Genomic DNA, 18,941 nt, shown 5'->3' with positions numbered 1-18,941 from the left:
TAATTTTTTTTTGTATTCTTTAAATATTAATAATTTCCTTTTGTTGAAAATCTCATTAATTTGTATTTTAATTTAATTAATTATTTTTTACATTTGTATTGAATTTATTTTGTTATTAGCGTCAATGTCTTGCGTATTGTATGGTAGTTAGAATTCGGTTCCCTTGATTTTTTTAGATTATGCGTTATTTTATTATCTCTTGTTCAATGTTCTAACATTTGAATTTTTGCATGATGGAGTATTATTTAGATGGGGAGTTAAAACGGATGGCAGGGAAAGCTACTTGGAATAGTAATTTTGAGAGTTTTACTACTGTGTTGGATATGCTCGATGATCAGCATGGCGCTATGCTACGACAGTCCTTCTTGTGACCACTGTACCAGATACGGGAGGTGCAGTACTATGTTTTAGTATATTACATTTATAAGACAGTTCCTGCACTGGGGGCTCGCTTTGCGAAGTGAGGGGAGACAAGATGCCCTCGGATGCATCATTAGAGATCATCGCGAGCGGACGAATGTCCCACTGGAAAACAGTTATCGGCCCTCCTCAACGATCTTCAGGTAAGTATTAAGCATTTGTGATTTATATTATACGTAATTTAAAATCTGTTTACATGATCGTTAACTAGTTGAAATGTCAATATGTCAGCTTGAAGTCATACCTGAGTTAACGTCGTCGATGGAAGAGAAGGCTTAGGGTCTTGTGCGGGATTTAGGTGTTCCGCACACTCAAGACGAGGAGATGTCTTATTCGAGCCTGGACCGAAATTGGGTATGTGAATTAAATATAATTTATTGAATATCGTTTTGTATAAATTTATTGAATAATTTTTAATGTTGTTATTTATGTAGGAGACCGGTACAGCTAATTCATGATCACCTCCGCCAAGGGTATCGCCGCCACCATTGGCATCACCTCTGCCGAGAGCATCGTCACCGCCATTTGCATTACCTTCGTCGGGGGCATCGTCGCCCCATTGGCATCGCCACCACCTAGGGTATCTCCTTCTCCCTCGTCCGGACACCTCTCCCGTGTATCTCCTATCACCGCCATATGCCCGTCTGACTGGATTTATAGCGTAGGAGGTCGGCGCGCTATGACGAGAGTTGACGGAGAGGGTAAATGATCTGGGACGAGAGTTGACAGGGAGGGTCAACGATCTGACAGGGAAGGTCGGCTATCTGACAGGAATGGTCGACGATATGGGACGAGAGTTGGCAGGAAGGGTTGACGATCTATCATATGATGTTGGAATGCTACGGTCTTGTGTTGTCGACCTTCAGGATACGATAGCGGCACTTAGAGGAGATTTAGCCGGCAAGCGATGGGGAAATAGAGGGAATGACGGAGATGATGATCGAGAGGGTGACAGAGATGGTAATGGAGAGGGGGTCACCCACGATTTTGATGTGACAAGACATTAGAATTATTGTGGTTGTCTATGGAGGGAGAGGGGACGATGGAGGGGTGGCCCCGATGAGAGGTGCGAAGGAAGGGGAGGCTCCGATGGGAGGGGCGGAGGAGGTGGAGATAGAGGAGGTAGCGACGAAGGAGGTGGTCCTGAAGGTCGAAAGGACGCCCGTCGTGATTGAGGGTAAAAGACATGCTGTTAATGAGACGGAGCAGGTGGTCGACAAGAGGTTGAGAGTGCCGTCACAATATGTTGTTTTCCCCCTTCACGGCTGAGGCCAAGAGGAGGACGTTCATCGATGAGATGCACCCGAACTTATTCAGGGAGGTGGACAACATCAAGTGGAAAGCGTTCGAGACGAAGTGGAGGAGAATTATCCCCGGGTAAGTATTGTATGATTTTAATAAAGCACTGTACGCTAACTCGTCTATATTTATTTTAACATTTTCCTTTTTCTTCAGAGTTATCCGCACGATAGGTCAAAGGACGGTCTCGGACGCTTACAAGTGGTTCCACAATATCACCACTTCGGGAGCTTGGCTCGCCGACGATGTAAATGAACTATTCATTTTGTGTTTTTTATGTATACGTCACTTTGTGTTTATTAAATGAATAACTCATACTTTTTTGGTGTTTTCTGATGCAGCATATCAACCTGGCCATGGACTTGCTGCGAGATCGAGCTCAAAGCATCCAAAATCATTTGATGTCCATGGTCGAGTCATATTAAACATCGAGTTTATGTGTGCCGTTACCATAGAATATCAGTCACTCCAACTTATGGATAATGAGTACATGGTACCAGAATATATGCTCGAGTGGGTCATAGGAATGTCGCCGAGTGTCGGGGAAAAATCATGAGAGAGTTGTATACATATGTAAATTTCAGCGTGCATCAATAATCACTATGTAACGCTAGAGATCGTTTTTGCTGACAAGACTATATATGTGTACGACCCAAATCATTTATGTTTGACAGAAGACCACCTCGAGCAAAACCTGGAGTCCGTAGCTATAATTGTTCTTATGATGGCCACACGAGCGAGAATGACTGTACATGACAGATTGCGAATTGTTCGGAACACGACGACAACACGACAGTCCATAAGGTAAGTGTTTGAACTTTGTTGTTTTCATATTTCAGATTTAGTTTTTAGCTACACAGTACTGAATTGATCCATTCTTGTTCAATTGTAGCGGTGACTGCAGCATATTTGCTATTAAATATATTCAATTTTTAAGTATAGGACATAATGTTGATGGAATCAACCAATCGTGGATACAAAATTGGAGAAAGAAGTTAGCTTGTGATTGTTCGAATTTAATGGTGATCTGTAAATTTGTATTAAATATATGTAACATTCAAATTGTATATTTAATTAATTTTTGTGATTATGAAATAATTTTAAATTTGTGTTCAATATATATAACATTCAAATTGAAAATTTAATTATTTTTTTGTAAATTGATTTTTTGTTATTTTTACACATATGCCAAGTATGAAACTATTTTTTTATATGAATCATTATAAATAATATTTACCAAGAATAAATATTGAAGATTGAATATTTATGAAGAACAAATATTGAACAATGTAAAGTAAACGAAAATATTATTCATTTAACGTATCTGTATAATTGCCATTTAAAGGAATTTGATTGCTACAAAATTGTTGAGTACGCCCTATGGCTTTGCACATGCCACACCTACGTGATTGAGCAAACTCTCCGGTAAATGATATTCTAGATGTACTTGGACGTTGAGGACCACGCGGTTTAACTGCTGGTGGCAACAAAGTATTAAACGGGAGAATGTGCTCGGGAATTTCCCACTCGACTTCATTTGGTAAAGGAAATATAGTTTCAGCATATGCTGTTCTCTAAGACTCAGTCGTATAATACAAAGAGCATAACGTTCTTTCTGCAAAGTCTCGATACATGGCCACCACAACTGCATACTTATATGAAAAACTCTCTAACTGAAATCTCATATAAGTGTATGTGTTATCAGTCAAGTCCATCATATATGTCGTATTACGTGCATATTGCACGGATAAGCGGAACTCATTTAGTGCTTCCACATTCAACTTCCTTGCAACATCTGCCGTCTTAAAGAGTTTCTCCTCTTGAGCTGAGGCCAACAAGCTAGTACAACTCTGTGATGCCGCACGTCAGTCATGAAATCAGTGTTGCAGCTTGTTACGAACGTTCTCAATCATTGCGAGAATTGGTAACTCTCGATCCTTCTTAAACAATGTATTGAGAGACTTCACATTATTTGACGTCATCATGTTGTATCGATGTCCTGGAAAGTATGACCGCGCCCAATGTCCGATCCCCATGTTCGTCAGATACTCCAATGCCGTAATGATTTACTTCCTATTTTGAATATGAACTTATTACACTCTTCAGCACTGTAAGTTTCGGCTGCTCTCCTGAGTAATGAAACGATGCCTTTGCCCCGATACCTAGTCTTCAAATTACTTTCTATATGGTAGATGCAATACCTATGATATGTCTCGAAAAAAATTTCAGCGATATCATTTATTATAGATTGCCCCCGATCGGTTACAAAGACAAGGTCTTCGACTTCCCCGATCACTTCCCTCAGTTTAGAAAAGAACCAACGCATGGACAGATCATTCTCGTTGTCGACTATGCCGAATGCAATAGGGTAAATTTGAATGTTGACGTCTTGACATGTAGCAATAATTAATTTGCCTTGATATTTAGCTTTCTGAGTTGTACCATCAACTAGAATTACGTGTCGCATTGCATTTCGAAAATCCCGAATACATTGTACGAGAGCCATGAAGAAATACTTAAAACAATTATTGCCCCCCGTCTCAATAAAAAATACCGTGTCGGGATTAGTTGTCCCCATGTTATGGCAATACCTGGCCAATTTAGCATAGCTCTGCTCAGCCGATCTCATTAAATCCTTCAACGCACATTTTTTGGCCTTCCGGAATTTTTGGTAGCTCATGACCACTCCATACCCTCGACGGACGTCGTTACTGTTGTCCGAAGGTCTGTAGATCGTCTATGGATCCTGATACTTGTGCATTATCTATCGACCAATAAACAATGCTCGAACTTGTCCGTGATCATTTCAAAAAATTCTCACTTCGTAAGTACGTTCCCGTGAATACTTGCGAATTACGAAGTACTCATTCGTGTCCATCTTAGTTGCTCTCAAGCACCAATTGCAACTGTCGTCGACACAGACAACTATTAACAATGACTTGTTTGATTTCTTTACGTTGAACTCAAAGTTATAGTTTAATGCCAGCCGGTGCACAACTTCCTGTAAATCTTTCTTGGTTTCAAACAGTTGCTCGACATACAAGTCCTCATTATCGGGAGCCACACAGGAAGAATTGGAGGACACTCCACTTGTTCCAACCTCTGAGCTCCCACCCGACTCATGTCTTTGTCGGGATAAAGTAATCAAATTCTCATTTGTAAAATCATTTATACTCTCATTGTCTTTAACTGTCGACGGAATTCTGTGCGTAACAGCGACACCACGATCAGGAGCAACTATCTTAGGAATAACCCCATCATCTGCAGAAAGTATCTCCACTCTCTCCCCAAAACTTCGGTCATTATTATCCACCCTATATGAATTTTCGCGTTTACCTTCGACAACATCCTTCTTAATTAAAGTCATACCAAGAACAGTCGAAATCTAATGCATTTTATTCAATTCTAATAGATAATTCAATTCAGTATCATTAGTAACGAATATCGGTGGAATCGGAATGGATGAATCCCCATAACCGTTGAATAGATATTTCAATTGCATATCGTATTGAGCTTGATCGACATTCAACTTATTTTGCAAATTGTGGTACACTTCTGAGTATGACGTACTCTCTGTTATGAGAATTGCAATATAACTACATATGTCACGTGTTCATCTCCATTCCCACCGATTATTTTCATTCAATTCGAAATCACCGAAATAACAGACGGGGATTATTATATCTGCATGAGAAAATCGAATTTTTTTAATAACTTACAACAAAAAAATTCATATGTTTATTTATTGAATCAACTTCATTTATTAATTATAAGAAAAAATCAGTGCCAATAAAAATTAATTAATTAATTAACAGCTTTAACAATCAATTTTTGTGAAAATAGAAGTACAAAAATCGACTGTTTGATTATTTAACAACCGACTGTTGGTTGTAACAGTCGACTGTTATAGCCAACGGCCGGCTGTCGGCTATTTAACAGCCGGAAGTCGCTGTAACAACCGAGTGTTTGGCTGTTTTGTATATGAATTTTTTTCTTCTACGGTTCCAAAGAAAAAAATTGTAGATCTATTCAATTTTTTTTTTTGAAAGGTAAGATTTGTTAAAAAAATTTATACTAACTATTACTATGTCGAAATAAAATTTTTCTATTCAAACGTATACTAATTTAATAAAAACGAAATTAAACATGTATAAATATACTTATCAATTTGAAGTAATTGATATGAAAAAAAATTTCAGCTTTAGTGTTTGAAATTTTTTTGAGATTTTGAGATTTAAGCAGATGAAAGATGAGAATTTTTCTGTGTTAGAAGCTCGTTTTGAAGTTTTATAAATGGGGAAGTATTTGATTTTCAATTATTAACTAAAATGGTAGTAAAATACTTTCAACAATACATTATTTTGTAATTGTATAATACATTTAAGGACATCTTTGTCTTTTATCATACAAAAGGCCAATGTGATAATATTCAAGATTTTCAAAGTCAAAGTGAAATTTTGTACCTTTTACTGAGTCAAATTTAAAAGTACCCCCGTAACGAATTTGTTCAAGACTTTGTACGTCCGGGTCAACCTAATACTTGACTTTTATAGTACAAGTAACTTCATTTTATAACTTTTCAAAAATACTTTATTTTCATTTAAAATTAATATTATCAATTTTTATCCGAAGAACAATATTTTTACAGGTTATTGTATTACTTGTAAAGAAACAATGAAATGTTTTACTTTTTATCAATTTTATTCCAAAACCTTATTATTTTATTATTATTATTATTATTATTATCTTTTAGTACTGGGATTGATTACTTGGCAGAGGAAACTATAAATTTTACATCTCATTTTTCTTTTGCGGCCTCGGTTCGCCTGGAAATCCATGATGAAACCAATGAAGTCACAAAGAAGATAAAACAGATTTCTCCAATTCCTATTCACCTCAGTATTTATTCTCCAAATACTATTTTTCATTAGTCCAATTTCTTTCATTCTACTGAAAGAAAGGAATATGTAGTTCTAAATTTTCCGTTATCCATTATCTAATACTGCTCCTATTTAAATCGTCAATGTATATTATAGCATGTTCCATTTGTTGATGATCTTTTTGGGTTCCATTTTTTCAAAAACTCATTTTCAATCATATATTCTCCCAAAGACAGGGGAAATAGCGGCAAGGCTCAACCCTTACCCCCCAAGGACTATTTAATTTTAATGTAAAAAAGAAAAAAGAATTTCTTTGGAATTTTTTTTTTATATGTAGCAGTTCAATAAAACAATTTTTTCTGGCTCCTTCTGTTTACGCCACTGCCCATAGAAATTACACGTGAATCCAAAAGTTTTCTTTATTTTTTAACCACGCATTCCCCAAAAAATCACTGTTCAAAAAGTATTTCCCCAAAAATGAGGTCAAACACGGGCATAGTTTTAATTGGTTAGACACTGAAAGAGATACATGGGAGTTTTAACATTGAAGAATTAGAAACTAGATGTTTTAGGTTAAGCATGACCAGGACAAGCTAAATTGATATCCCTTCTAGTTACGAGAAGTTAAGAAGAAATAGGACAAACTGAAGGTCTCAATAAGGGTTTTATTCAAGTATGTAAGCTTGATTGTTAACAAAGAACGAGTATTTGATGAAGTTGGATGAAATGAACTCTTCCAAGTAGTTTATGTGATGAGAAAGATAGTTGTATGCAACGAAAGTTATACAAGTTAAGCTATATGAAATTGATTGGGTCAGGAGAGGAGAACTTGTCCATGTGATAGCATAACAAAAATGAGGATGTCATAACAAGAGGTAGATGTGGTGCTAATTTTAGGGTAAGCAACTCTCGGACTTGTTGGATGAAGCTAACACATGATTTATACGATAATAGAATTCGCGATTTAAGTGTAATTCCATATTCTTGATTTGTTTAGAGATTTTCTTATTTTTTTCCAAATCATTTTAACTTTTCAGACTTTGATGCTAGGATTTTGTTTTACCTAATAGATGTACCGATACTAAATAAAAATGGGGTGTAAATATTCGAAACTTGCAGCAAAGTAGACAGACATGATAGTTTGTAATTTCTATGTTGTCAATAAAAATGTTTTAGTACAAGAAACTAGTTTGTGGGTGTTGTACCTTTGAGCTTCTGATTTTGTAATTTCATCATGGACGAAACTATTTTGTTGAGAGAACGTGCAATTATGACGGGGTCTTCTCGAACAACGTAAATGCATCATCATCATCATAACGGATTTCAAAGGATGTAATCATGTTCCTATTAATGAAAAGATTGACGCTTTTATAAAAAGTTTTTGAATATCCATATAAAAGAATTTCCTCCATGATATGGAAGTTGGCAGTGCCAACGTTTAAAACATTAATGACTTCTTTGCACTTCTTACAAGGGATAATACCTCGTTGCAAAGTTTCCTATATATATCTTGAATGCCAAGGCCACGATGATATAGATTGCATTAAATAAAAAACCGTGGATTTGATTCGGTGAAGATTAAGATACTTTTTTCTATTGATATGCTTAGGATCATACACCTTTTTTTAGATCAATAAAATCTCGTACACTGACATGTTAGAGATCCTTTAAATGAAGGACATTTTTTACTACAAAATTACACAACAAGGTGGCTTGTGGAGAGTGAAGAATCCGAAATAAAAGCATATATTCATAGTGGAAAGCAACCAACTGTTTGGAGAACATATGCCCAAATTATCAAAATAATTTCTCATAAAATAAATAGTACATAATAATACCATTAGATTCTTCATTCTAGACAAAGTAGTTAATTTTTTTATGTCTTGATTCGTAGATTCCACTGCCCTTTTTATTTATTAATATTCTTGTTTTATTTATATCATTTAACCACTCAAATCCCAGTTATATTTTAATAAGTTTTTCGTTTCTGGTAGTTTTATAAGTATTTTTTTTCTTTTAACATGTTCGTTTTACGTTGTAGGTTACTTAAATTACTTATAAGTTTTTGTATTCGTTTTAGAACTATAATGAAATATGACACTTCTTAAGGCTAAAATAGTAGTTTGCGATATTATAACTCATCAAAATGGGGTAATTTAAGTGCATTGGCATTGTTTTGTAAACTTTTCCTTATTTTATGGCATTTTTAATTCATGCATTTATGTTCTTAAATTTAAAATCATTCAAAGTAAACTAAAGCTGAGAGTAAGATTTGTTTGGAAATGAATTCCATTCTAATTAGCTATTTTATGTAAAAGGTATCCATTAATGATTGAATGTTTAGTTGCATATTGACTAATAAATTTTACTGCACCATTATTTATTTAATATGATGCATCAAACATATTTTAAATGTTCACATTTTATGTGAAATCGATTGATACATATGATGTAGAAGTAAAGTAATAAAATCTCATGTTATATCAAAATAGACTTTCTACAATGAATGATAGTCGAAGTTGTGCTGAATCTCAAATCGTCTTTAAAGCATTTTTTCAACTCATTTAGTCGATAAAGTCAATTAACGTTATATCATTACTCAAGCTATTAGTAAAAATAGTGTCTAATCCGAGTTAAGTTTTCACATGTACAAACAACTAAGGCATGGATCACCATATGAGGTACGTGCTATATCCAAAATAAAAAATATATGATTAAGAAAAACTTACGAAATTGCTTTTAAATTTTAGCTGATTTTGATAATTATCATTCAATCCGATTAGTTTGAGGAAAATATATTGAAGTAATTGAGAAATAGATCATGTTCTCATTTTTGCGACTTCAACGTGCATTATATGAACCCTAAAACTTTAAATTTAAAGTTAAAATTTAATTATGTATGGGTTGAAATTTCTTTACATTTTGCTTATATTTTATTTTATTGATTAAATGAGCCAAAAATACTTTAAGGATCATTTGTTACGTTAATTAATTTTATTGATTAAATAAGTCAAAAAAAATCTTTAAAAATCAATTTTAAAATCTCACACAAAATTTGGTGGCCATATGTAAAATGAACTCTATATAAATGAATTTATAAACAGTTATCTAATGATAAATGCTCAACAATGGGTGGCGAAGGAGAGTTCAAATTTGTTATCTGATTGTTGCGTCCATTGAAATTTTGACATATGGTTAGCTGTCAAAAAATTCAAAACTTTGACATTTTGACACCTTAAACTCACAAGCAAATGTCAAAATTCTAAAAGTATATTAGCCCGAGAGTTTAACCAATATGTACCCGAAGGGTAGTGGCTGTCCCCCATCAAAAATAAAAATAAAATTCTAGTAGGATAACTAAAGGGAAATGAAGAACAACATATTTGGACTTAAAGAATTACCTTAAGGCCAAAATCTCCATTACACTTGGGAGTGCTCACATGAGATCGACTCGATTGTTAAGATTATACATCTTTATCGGGATTAAGTGTTAACTAAATATATTAGTACTTAAACTCGTTGCAATTAATGATATTGAGTGTGATATTATTAAAGCACGAGGACGTTTATAAAATGAACGTAGAACGAGGATATTTAAAACAAGCATATTGCTCTATAAGTAAGAAACGAACATAACACTGAGCAGAAGCTCGACTGATTCAGAATAAATTAATGGAAGAACAAATTATGTCGTTTTATATGTTTTGCGCAGATTAAAATAGGAACACGACTGTAGTTGTTGGAAGTGAGACGTGTGAGTGCTCATTGAAGTTTTGAGTAATTATGTCGATCATCTTTAATTTAATTAATTAATTAATTAATTTATGATAATAGTCACTCAAACTTTGATTCCATTTGTAACGGTTACACTAATGCACCGTCCAGTCCTAATCGAGACAATGTTTGATATTAGTTGTAAAGTATTTTACAAACCCAAAGTAGTAAAACTTACGCTAATTAATCAGTTGGTTTCTACCATTCATTCAAGAACCACAGCCCCCGCTATAAATTCAAGAAAAACACCGCGGAAATTGTTAAACTTCACGTTCTGGGATCTCCACAAGTCCCTCCCTTTTCCATTGTACATCGTGTTCTTTTTTCCCCTTTTCAATTTGTTGATTTCTCAACATATTGATTGTTTTTGCTGAAATTTTAAGCATGCCCAGCTTTCATGATTTGATTTTCATTTGGTTTTTCTATCTCAAATCTCCTTGTTTTTCTTGATTCCTTGACTTGTTCATAATGTTTGCCGAAATTTTTAGCATAGCTATTTTACATTCATTTTCTATTTAGTTGCCAAAATCTTGGCGTTTTTCTCTGGTCTGATTTTATGTTTTCCAAGGTTTATAAAGTTGGATCCCAGAAAAATAAGAATTCAATTAATTTTTGCCTTTGTATTGCATTGGAATTCTAAGTGATGAATGTTAGGACCGATCATTTTGAAAAATTGATTTTAATTTCACTCTAGAAGTTGTTCATTTTGCTGTAATCTGATGTTTTATTGATCAATGTTACTGCCAGATCATTGTAAAATGAATTTCAACGTCCTTTTTTATGGGTTAATTTTAAGCCTGCCTCTTGCAGCAGATTGAATTCCATGATTTTATTTGCTAATTTATGTATTTGGTAACCAGCAAATTATTTGCTGAAGTTTAAGATTACCCTTTTGTAAAGATATAAATTCGATGCATATTTTGAGCTTTTCTTCACTAAATTTGGTTGTTCTTCTGTGATCTGACACATTAAGTTGTGCTCTTGTTAATAGATTAAAAACAACGAGATTTTACATATCATAGAAAACGAAAATAATCCGTTAGTTATGTGTTTATACCAGCTTATAATATCGATTTGCTGAATCAGAATCTACTGCATGAAAATTTTCTAGTTTCAATTCAATTATAAGATTTTGTTTGCTGGGAATTTTTCATATTTGGTAAACAAGTTCCAAATATTTACGGAGTTTTAGTCTTTGAGAACTACCACTTCGTAGATATATAACTTCTCATTCAATTCTCATCTTTTGCTGCTAAAACAATTCAATTCCTCCTTCAATTCTGAGTGATTGTTACTAAAACATAGAAGAAATTGCTTTCATCTTGTAGTGGTGTGATTGTGTGTTGTAGGAAGTGCTGGATCTCTACCGTGAAGGTTCTTTGAGCATTTTCTGCATTTCTGAATCTTATTTTTCCCTGTTAATTTTTTTTTTTAAAGGATTTATTGGAGTCTTTTTGTTATTAGAAAATTCAGCTGCATTCTTAGAACATTATAGAAAATGTTGCACTTCTAAGGAAGTGAAATAAAATTTACATCTGACCTCCCTTAGATTTGGGCTGTATGCAGATAATTTACAAGAAAACTTAGTACACTCATGGCAAATGTAGTTGATGTGGCAAACAAGGTATTTTTATTGATCTTTTTCCTCTGTTGGTTCAATATTTTGCGAATTTCTATCAACGATATGATTGGGAAACGCAGACATCTCTGTGATTTTTGGTAGTCATGCAATCGATACTATAATAATTGCTGGATTCTAAAATTCACGCCATGGAATTCTTTGCTTTGTAGCCTCTTTGGCAGGCATCATTAGCAAGCAAAATCTTCTGCATTGTAATACAGTTGCAGCAATTAGGGACTATGGTTTCTGAAGAAAAGTTCACAATCGAATCTTTTTTTTTTTTTTTTTTCAATTACCAATTCAGTTTCTATTTTCTAGAAGAGTTAAGCCCCAGTTTGACTTGCATTAAAACGAAATTCTTTATTTCTCATTCTCATTTTCAATCACACATTTACACAATAAAATATTCTGCACATAAACCCAAATTTATCCATACTTTTTAATCACACATTTTCCAAAAAATCACTATTCTAAACATCATTTTCCCTCAATTGCTCTTTATAATGGCTATCAAACAGGGGCTAAATCTGTTTTAAAAGCTTATACATTATGAAATTAATTCTTAATCAAATTCTTTGACTCTTTATTGTCATTAAGGATAAATATACACTGGAACGTGTCAAATATTTTATTAGACAATAAAATCAGACAAGTTTAATATTGTTTCTTTTTTGCCCTTTTTGGGTGTTTAAAGCCTCCCAGTTGCAGTCTGAATTTTTCACAAGTTTGCAGCTGATGAGCAAAATTTACTCATGTTTGTCACCAATTTCTATGAAAATTCTGGACAAAAAGCAACCAAGCTATGCTTAGGACTTGTTCAGCATAAATATAACTTTAACCAAGTTGACTAGAAATTCATCAACTCAACATGTACAGAGCATACTCTTCATTTGGAGCTGAATGCCTCTTACTTCTCAGTTATGGTATTATTTTGTGCTTGCATATGCTATGGCAGTCATTTAATGAATCTTCTTTTGGTGGCTATAATTAGACCCAGTGGTTATCATAATGATGTGCATGTATGGCTCGTGCATATTTTCAGAAACTTATTTCTTGGGTATTATTTGATAAATTAGAACTGACTGCAGGAAGCCAAAGGAACTGACAAGAAGTTTACAGTTGTTTTTGTACTGGGTGAGTGCTTTGGTTTTTCATATTTCAATGTCCATATCTGAATAATTAATTATATGGCAGTAGGTCTTTCTGCATTGAAGTTATATGAATCTGTGAAGTGTTATTTTTCCTACTTAAATTACATGCTCTTTTGCATCCATAACTCAAGAAGGAATATTATTCCTTCACTTATTTCCTTTGGTTCTTATGCCAATAGTTAATCTTGTTCCATCATCTCATTGACTTGCCACCTTATACACAGAATCAGTATGCTCTTCTATTACATGTAATTATCAGTCTTCTTCACATTCTTCAGACTACTAGTCGAACACTTTCTTACTTAATCTAATACAAATAAGTCATGGATACGCATATCACGAAACCTTCTCAAGAGTCCTGCAACTGAACTTTGCGCTGGAGTGCTTCTTGATCAGGATAATAGTGGAAGGAAGCAGTTAAGAATGGATTTGTGCTGCATTAGCTTCAAAATAATTAGTGTCCTACCACCGGTTTGAGTCCCCTCAAGGCCATTGAGGTGAATATCCGATTGTAAACTTCAGGATCCCGTGAGATTAGTTGAGGTGCGCGTAAGTTGGTCAGACACCATGGTCATAAAAAAATAAATAATAATAATAATAATTACTGTCCTAGCATTGTGCTGAACTATCTCATCTAAAATCTTAAGTTATTTTTGTTTATTTAAATTTAGACTTCAATGTTAATTCACTTGATATAAAAGTCCAAACTCTTAAAGAATGTCACATTTATATCATTTAAATCTTGTTTTCAAAACTTTCCTTCATGTGTACGTCAGACTATTTTTTCCCAATAAAGCCTAACACATGCATAATTTCACTAAATGGGTGACGGATAGACTTGAACTATAGATATTACCCCTTGATTTAAAAATTTAAGCTATTAGAGAGGATTTAAAACATTCAACACTGTGACGACCTAAGTGCCACCAATACACATATTATCACATAAGATATTAAAATGACCTAAGAGAAAGAAAAGAATTTCTTAATGAAAGTGAGGGCTTCATAGTCAATGAAGTGAACTCATGTCCAATCCTTCAAGAAAAATCCTTTAAAAAAATACTTCAATAATATTTTGAATTAATATCCTTGACATTCTTTGTTTTTATAAGTTACTAATAATATGTTTCCACCACAGCTGACCACTTCCAAACTCGGTCTCTCGAATCCTAATCACTTGAAATGGGAAATATAAGGTGATATAAATCTCAATAAGTGTGCATAATAATTTGAACAACATATTAAAGTTTTGTAAAGGAATCATATCATATCGTAACATAAAGAAGACACGAGAAAATTATCAAACTTATTGGATTTTTTTAATTTTATTTTTCTGCATAATGCTACTAAATTCCAGTCATCTTATCATAAACATATTCATATAGAACCCTTAAAAATTTATTCCAAACTTAATAACACCATAGACAAATTATGCAACACATTTACCTGCTTGGAACTAAGAAAATGCATGAAAATCTTTGAAACAACTAAATTTTGTCCCTGATTCGACCTTAACAAAAGTACTTCAGTAGGTGTACTTGTGTGTGTGAGACAAAAGGGGAACGTGAGAAAGGGAGAAAGAGATGAGATGTGTGAGATGATTTTGGAATAAAGTAACTTTTGTCTAAATTTATACGATAGCACACTATATGCTAGGATTTTGACCAATGATTAATGGCTAAAACTTAAGGCAAAAATATAGTGATTGCCACTTAATTACATATATTCTAGGTAAGAATATTTGATTTTAGCATTAATCACATGTTAGAGAATTAAATATGCTTACATCATTTCAGGTAATTATTTTCCTAGTTTTCTGTACATGTATATTCTTACAAACGACGGATTGTACTTTCCATAAACATAATCCAACTAACATGTAGAGGCAAAAAATAAAAAATAAAAAAATCTCCTACCATTCCTTCCTTAAAACCAAATCATTTTTTCCCACATACCCAAGAAACCACATTTTGAAAAATTGCAATTTGGTCCCTCAATATAGGCAATCATATAATCTGGTCCCTGAACTTTCAACTCTTTTCATCTAGGCCCTAATTCAGAAAATAACGAATAGTAGAGAGAATTCAGGGTGTCACAAATAGGCCCCTCATATGCACACCTATTTCATTTTTTATCAATGGCTTGACACGTCAAATTTTCTTATACCAGTTCATGCTCTGATACGATTTTGAATCACTAAAGCTTAAGCCGTTGAAGAAGACATAAATTTATTCAATTAAATCTAGTTTTGTGGCTTTTGTTAGTATTTCTACTGCTAATTCTGAAGCAAGTTTGACGTCCTACCTTATGTTTATCTTAGTATTTTTGTTGTTATTTTAGTATTTTCTTCTTTTGTTAATTTTAAAGCAAGTCTGATATTTGTTTTGTTTTTAAACCTTAAACTTGAGCAGGTGGCCCTGGCAGTGGTAAGGGCACTCAGTGCGCAAAAATTGTCCAGCACTTTGGGTACACCCATCTCAGTGCTGGTGATCTGCTCCGAGAAGAAATAAAATCTGGTTCTGAAAATGGGTACAATTTCTTTTTCTTTATTTTTTAATGCGAATGTTTTGTATCCTCTTCAAAAGAAAAATGTTATAAATCTATTTTCTAATGGAAGGATGGGTGCTTCATATGCTTAATTGCTCTTCAGTTGTGACTTCTATAATTGTTGTCCGAAATTCTCTCCTACTATGGATCAAATAATTGATTTGATCTACTGAGGTTGTCTCCTGCACATATTATATATAAAAAAGATAATTGTGGTAATTTGTGTTTCTTTTAAATTCAGAAGCCTCTATACAAGATGAAGAGTGGCTATTAAACCCCTGTTTGTCTTCCATTAAATCAAAACTCTTTATTTTTCAAACTCATTTTCAACCACACATTCAAACAATAAAATATTTTGCATATAAACCCAAGTTTTTTTTTTACTACTTTTTAACAACACATTTTCCAAAAAATCACCATTCCAAAACTTGCCCAAAAAGAAACTCATTAAAACTGATGTCAAACGGTGGCTAACTATCAAATATTTAGGCTCATGGAATCTGCTACATTTTTGGTATCCAAGTAAGATTTTTTGTTATTGTAGTCTGTCTCAGTGTTTATCTTATTATATACAGGACAATGATTCAGAACATGATTAAGGAGGGAAAACTTGTACCTTCAGAGGTGACAGTTAAGCTTTTACAACGAGCAATGAATGAAAGTGGCAATGACAAATTTCTCATTGATGGTTTCCCCCGTAACGAGGAGAATCGTGTAGCATTTGAATCTGTGGTGATTTTTCTATTATACCTGTTTTTCAAATCTCTCCCTCTCTCTATCTATGCGTAAAATAATCTATATATTATGCCTTTTGCTAGTTTTTCATATATTATATTTGCTTTGAGATTGCTAAGTCATAATACTTTTTGTATTTTCCTATCTTTTTTCGTGCTTTATTGAGTGACTTTGCTTTGCAGATTGGAATTGTGCCAGAGTTTGTGCTTTTCTTTGATTGCTCAGAAGAAGAGATGGAGAGGCGGCTATTGAGTCGAAATCAGGTTAAACACGTTCTTTGTGTTCCTAATGGAAATTTTCACGTTCTTTCTGTTTCTTCCACCAGTTTATGTGTCTTTTACCTTTCCTCTATTTATTTACCGGCTTCTTTTTTTTCCTGCTTGAAGGGTAGGGAAGACGACAACATTGAAACAATAAAGAAGCGCTTCAAGGTTTTCATGGAGTCTAGTCTCCCGGTGATTGAATACTACAACTCCAAGGAGAAGGTTCGAAAGGTAGTTTTAGTATTTCTAAGAAGATAACTTTTGAAAACCCTCAACATGTTTGGCAAAAGAAGTTATTTAGTACTAAATTTCAATCCTAACAGAACGTGCTCTTTGAGGCCAAAAAGGCCTGCAAAAATGGTAATTTGTGTTTCTTTTGACTTCAGATTGATGCTGGGAAACCCGTTGAAGAAGTTTTTGAGGCAGTCAAAGCTGTTTTCACCTCATCGTATGACAAGGTAAAGCAGCCTAGTGAGGACTCAAGGGAATATTATATGCACCGTCGATTTAAATGGAAAAGAAAATCTGGAAATGGTGTTTTTCGATGCTTTGGGATGAGATGCAGAATGCATTGACGATAATTGCAGAATTTTAGCGTAGCGAGAAATGAAATGTTCTAGTATTCTGTACCTTATAAATTCAAGTATGTTTGCAAACAGTTTACCTTGTGTTTGATTACAACGACATATTAGTGGCCACAACTTCATAAATATAGCAATATATTGACATCTTGCCAATGTAGATGGCAGAAATAGAGGCTTTTGCACATTTTCGTTAAAACATGAACAAGCCTCTGATTCCCTAATATTTTTAGCTTAATTTAACAAATTATGGAGGAATTGGAAATTCGGAAATGTTTTTGCTTTGAGAAAATATATGGATGTTAAATTGGATTTACAAGTTATGCACTGCCACTCTAAAATTTTAGCAATCTTAGTTCATCTTGTCATTTAAAAGAGTCAGGACATAAAGTTGCTTCTATTAGTCGGCACATGAAGTTTTCTATATGGTTTCTTACTTGAGTTCCGCTCAATTTAGCCGAAAAGCACCAGTATATATTCTGTAATAAGATGATAGGCATATATACAATCATCGTGTTTTTAAATCTATTAAATATTGGTTTTTGTGGATCGCAGGTTCCTGCTTGAAGATGCTACCATACCCAAGATATGGCACCAGATTTCATTAGGTAATATTTTATTCAAATGCACGAACGTTTTATTCGGATTTATAAGTGATCGCTGATAGATGGTCCCCTTTTTTTAATTTCAACAGTTGTTTAATATAATCGTGGATACAAAATAATTGCATCCAAGAAAGTTCTGTTCTATGATTTTTCTATAAAAATTCACCTGCCGAGGTTTTGTCTTGAATTTGAGCCTGGGTTTTGATCAAGACTCTCCTTCTCTGTTTGCATTATATCTGGTTCGACTTTTATGTGAAACGAAGCTCAAATCTAGCGATATTTTTATCTGCTTAACAGGTTTCAAGCTTCCTCGTCTTGCTGTACATATCACACCCAGCCCAACTAATGTTTAATTGTCGTTTGTACCATTAAAACATTTACATACCGATAGAAATTGCTTTAGATTTTGTTCTGAACATGCTTGTTTATCATTTACAGAATTGAAACATCACTTGATTCAGAAATGATCAAAAACCCGATTACTCTTACGCTAAATACCTGTCGACCATGTAGAGGAGGCTTGAAGAATGTATGTTGTTCTCTTGGATTGCGACGATGAAACCTGATGCGAGTATTTTTTTGACTGCAGGTGGTCCGATATAAGCTGAACATTAAAGTCGATATGCATCATCAGTTTGTTTTACGCGTATTTTTTTTTGTTTTTGATTAAAAAGAGAGATTTTTAATGAGGTGGTTGCTTCTAAATTGTTGCTTGTGACTGAATAATTAAGTACTACTTTTGGTGTAACAGTTTGGAATTTTTGCGAAACAAAGTAGTGTCATTAAACTATTGTCACTTGTTGCTAAGGGAAGTATTAATAGCCTGGGAGCGATTTTTTGGTCCAAAAAATTGATTTTTTGACCGTTATTCCATTATTTCAGTCGTTATATTTGATTTCTTCTCTCACAACTAGATTCCACTTTTTTCCTAACGATTAAAAAATCAATTCTCAAAATCCCTCCCAAAAGAAACTAAATATAGATCTGTTACCAAATTAAGATTCAATCTACTAAAGATATCGCTTTTGAGCCAAGAGTTGGTAAAAACCTCTGAAAAAGTGCTGG

The 18,941-nt window shown here is 33.8% G+C and overlaps 1 protein-coding gene across 7 annotated transcripts; it reads left to right on the top strand.

Annotated features, from left to right (window-relative positions):
- Positions 1 to 10,531: 10,531 nt before the first annotated feature.
- Positions 10,532 to 18,667, top strand: LOC111411602 (UMP-CMP kinase 3-like). Of its 7 annotated transcripts, none has more exons than XM_023042116.1 (10): positions 10,532 to 10,680; positions 11,940 to 11,997; positions 13,083 to 13,128; positions 15,557 to 15,674; positions 16,268 to 16,424; positions 16,610 to 16,690; positions 16,814 to 16,912; positions 17,077 to 17,148; positions 17,827 to 17,879; positions 18,466 to 18,667. In XM_023042116.1, the coding sequence occupies exons 2-9, from the start codon at positions 11,968 to 11,970 to the stop codon at positions 17,836 to 17,838; spliced, it is 615 nt and encodes a 204-aa protein (XP_022897884.1). In that variant the 5' UTR covers positions 10,532 to 10,680; positions 11,940 to 11,967; the 3' UTR covers positions 17,839 to 17,879; positions 18,466 to 18,667. The 7 variants fall into 7 exon arrangements, with proteins under 7 accessions (XP_022897884.1, XP_022897885.1, XP_022897879.1 ...); XM_023042117.1 differs by having other exon boundaries at positions 18,315 to 18,667; XM_023042111.1 differs by having other exon boundaries at positions 10,533 to 10,680; positions 16,814 to 16,921.
- Positions 18,668 to 18,941: the final 274 nt, after the last annotated feature.

The sequence above is a fragment of the Olea europaea genome, chromosome 16 (genome assembly GCF_002742605.1).
Source record: "Olea europaea var. sylvestris chromosome 16, O_europaea_v1, whole genome shotgun sequence".
Taxonomy (NCBI): Eukaryota; Viridiplantae; Streptophyta; class Magnoliopsida; order Lamiales; family Oleaceae; genus Olea; species Olea europaea.
This window is presented reverse-complemented; position numbering and strand designations above follow the sequence as displayed.

Coding starts and splice junctions, on each gene's coding strand:
- LOC111411602 (XM_023042111.1), top strand. CDS start 11,968: ATGGCAAATGTAGTTGATGTGGCAAACAAG. Junction 15,675..16,267: donor AAATCTGGTTCTGAAAATGG/GTACAATTTCTT, acceptor TATTATATACAG/GACAATGATTCAGAACATGA. Junction 16,922..17,076: donor CCAAGGAGAAGGTTCGAAAG/GTAGTTTTAGTA, acceptor TTTTGACTTCAG/ATTGATGCTGGGAAACCCGT.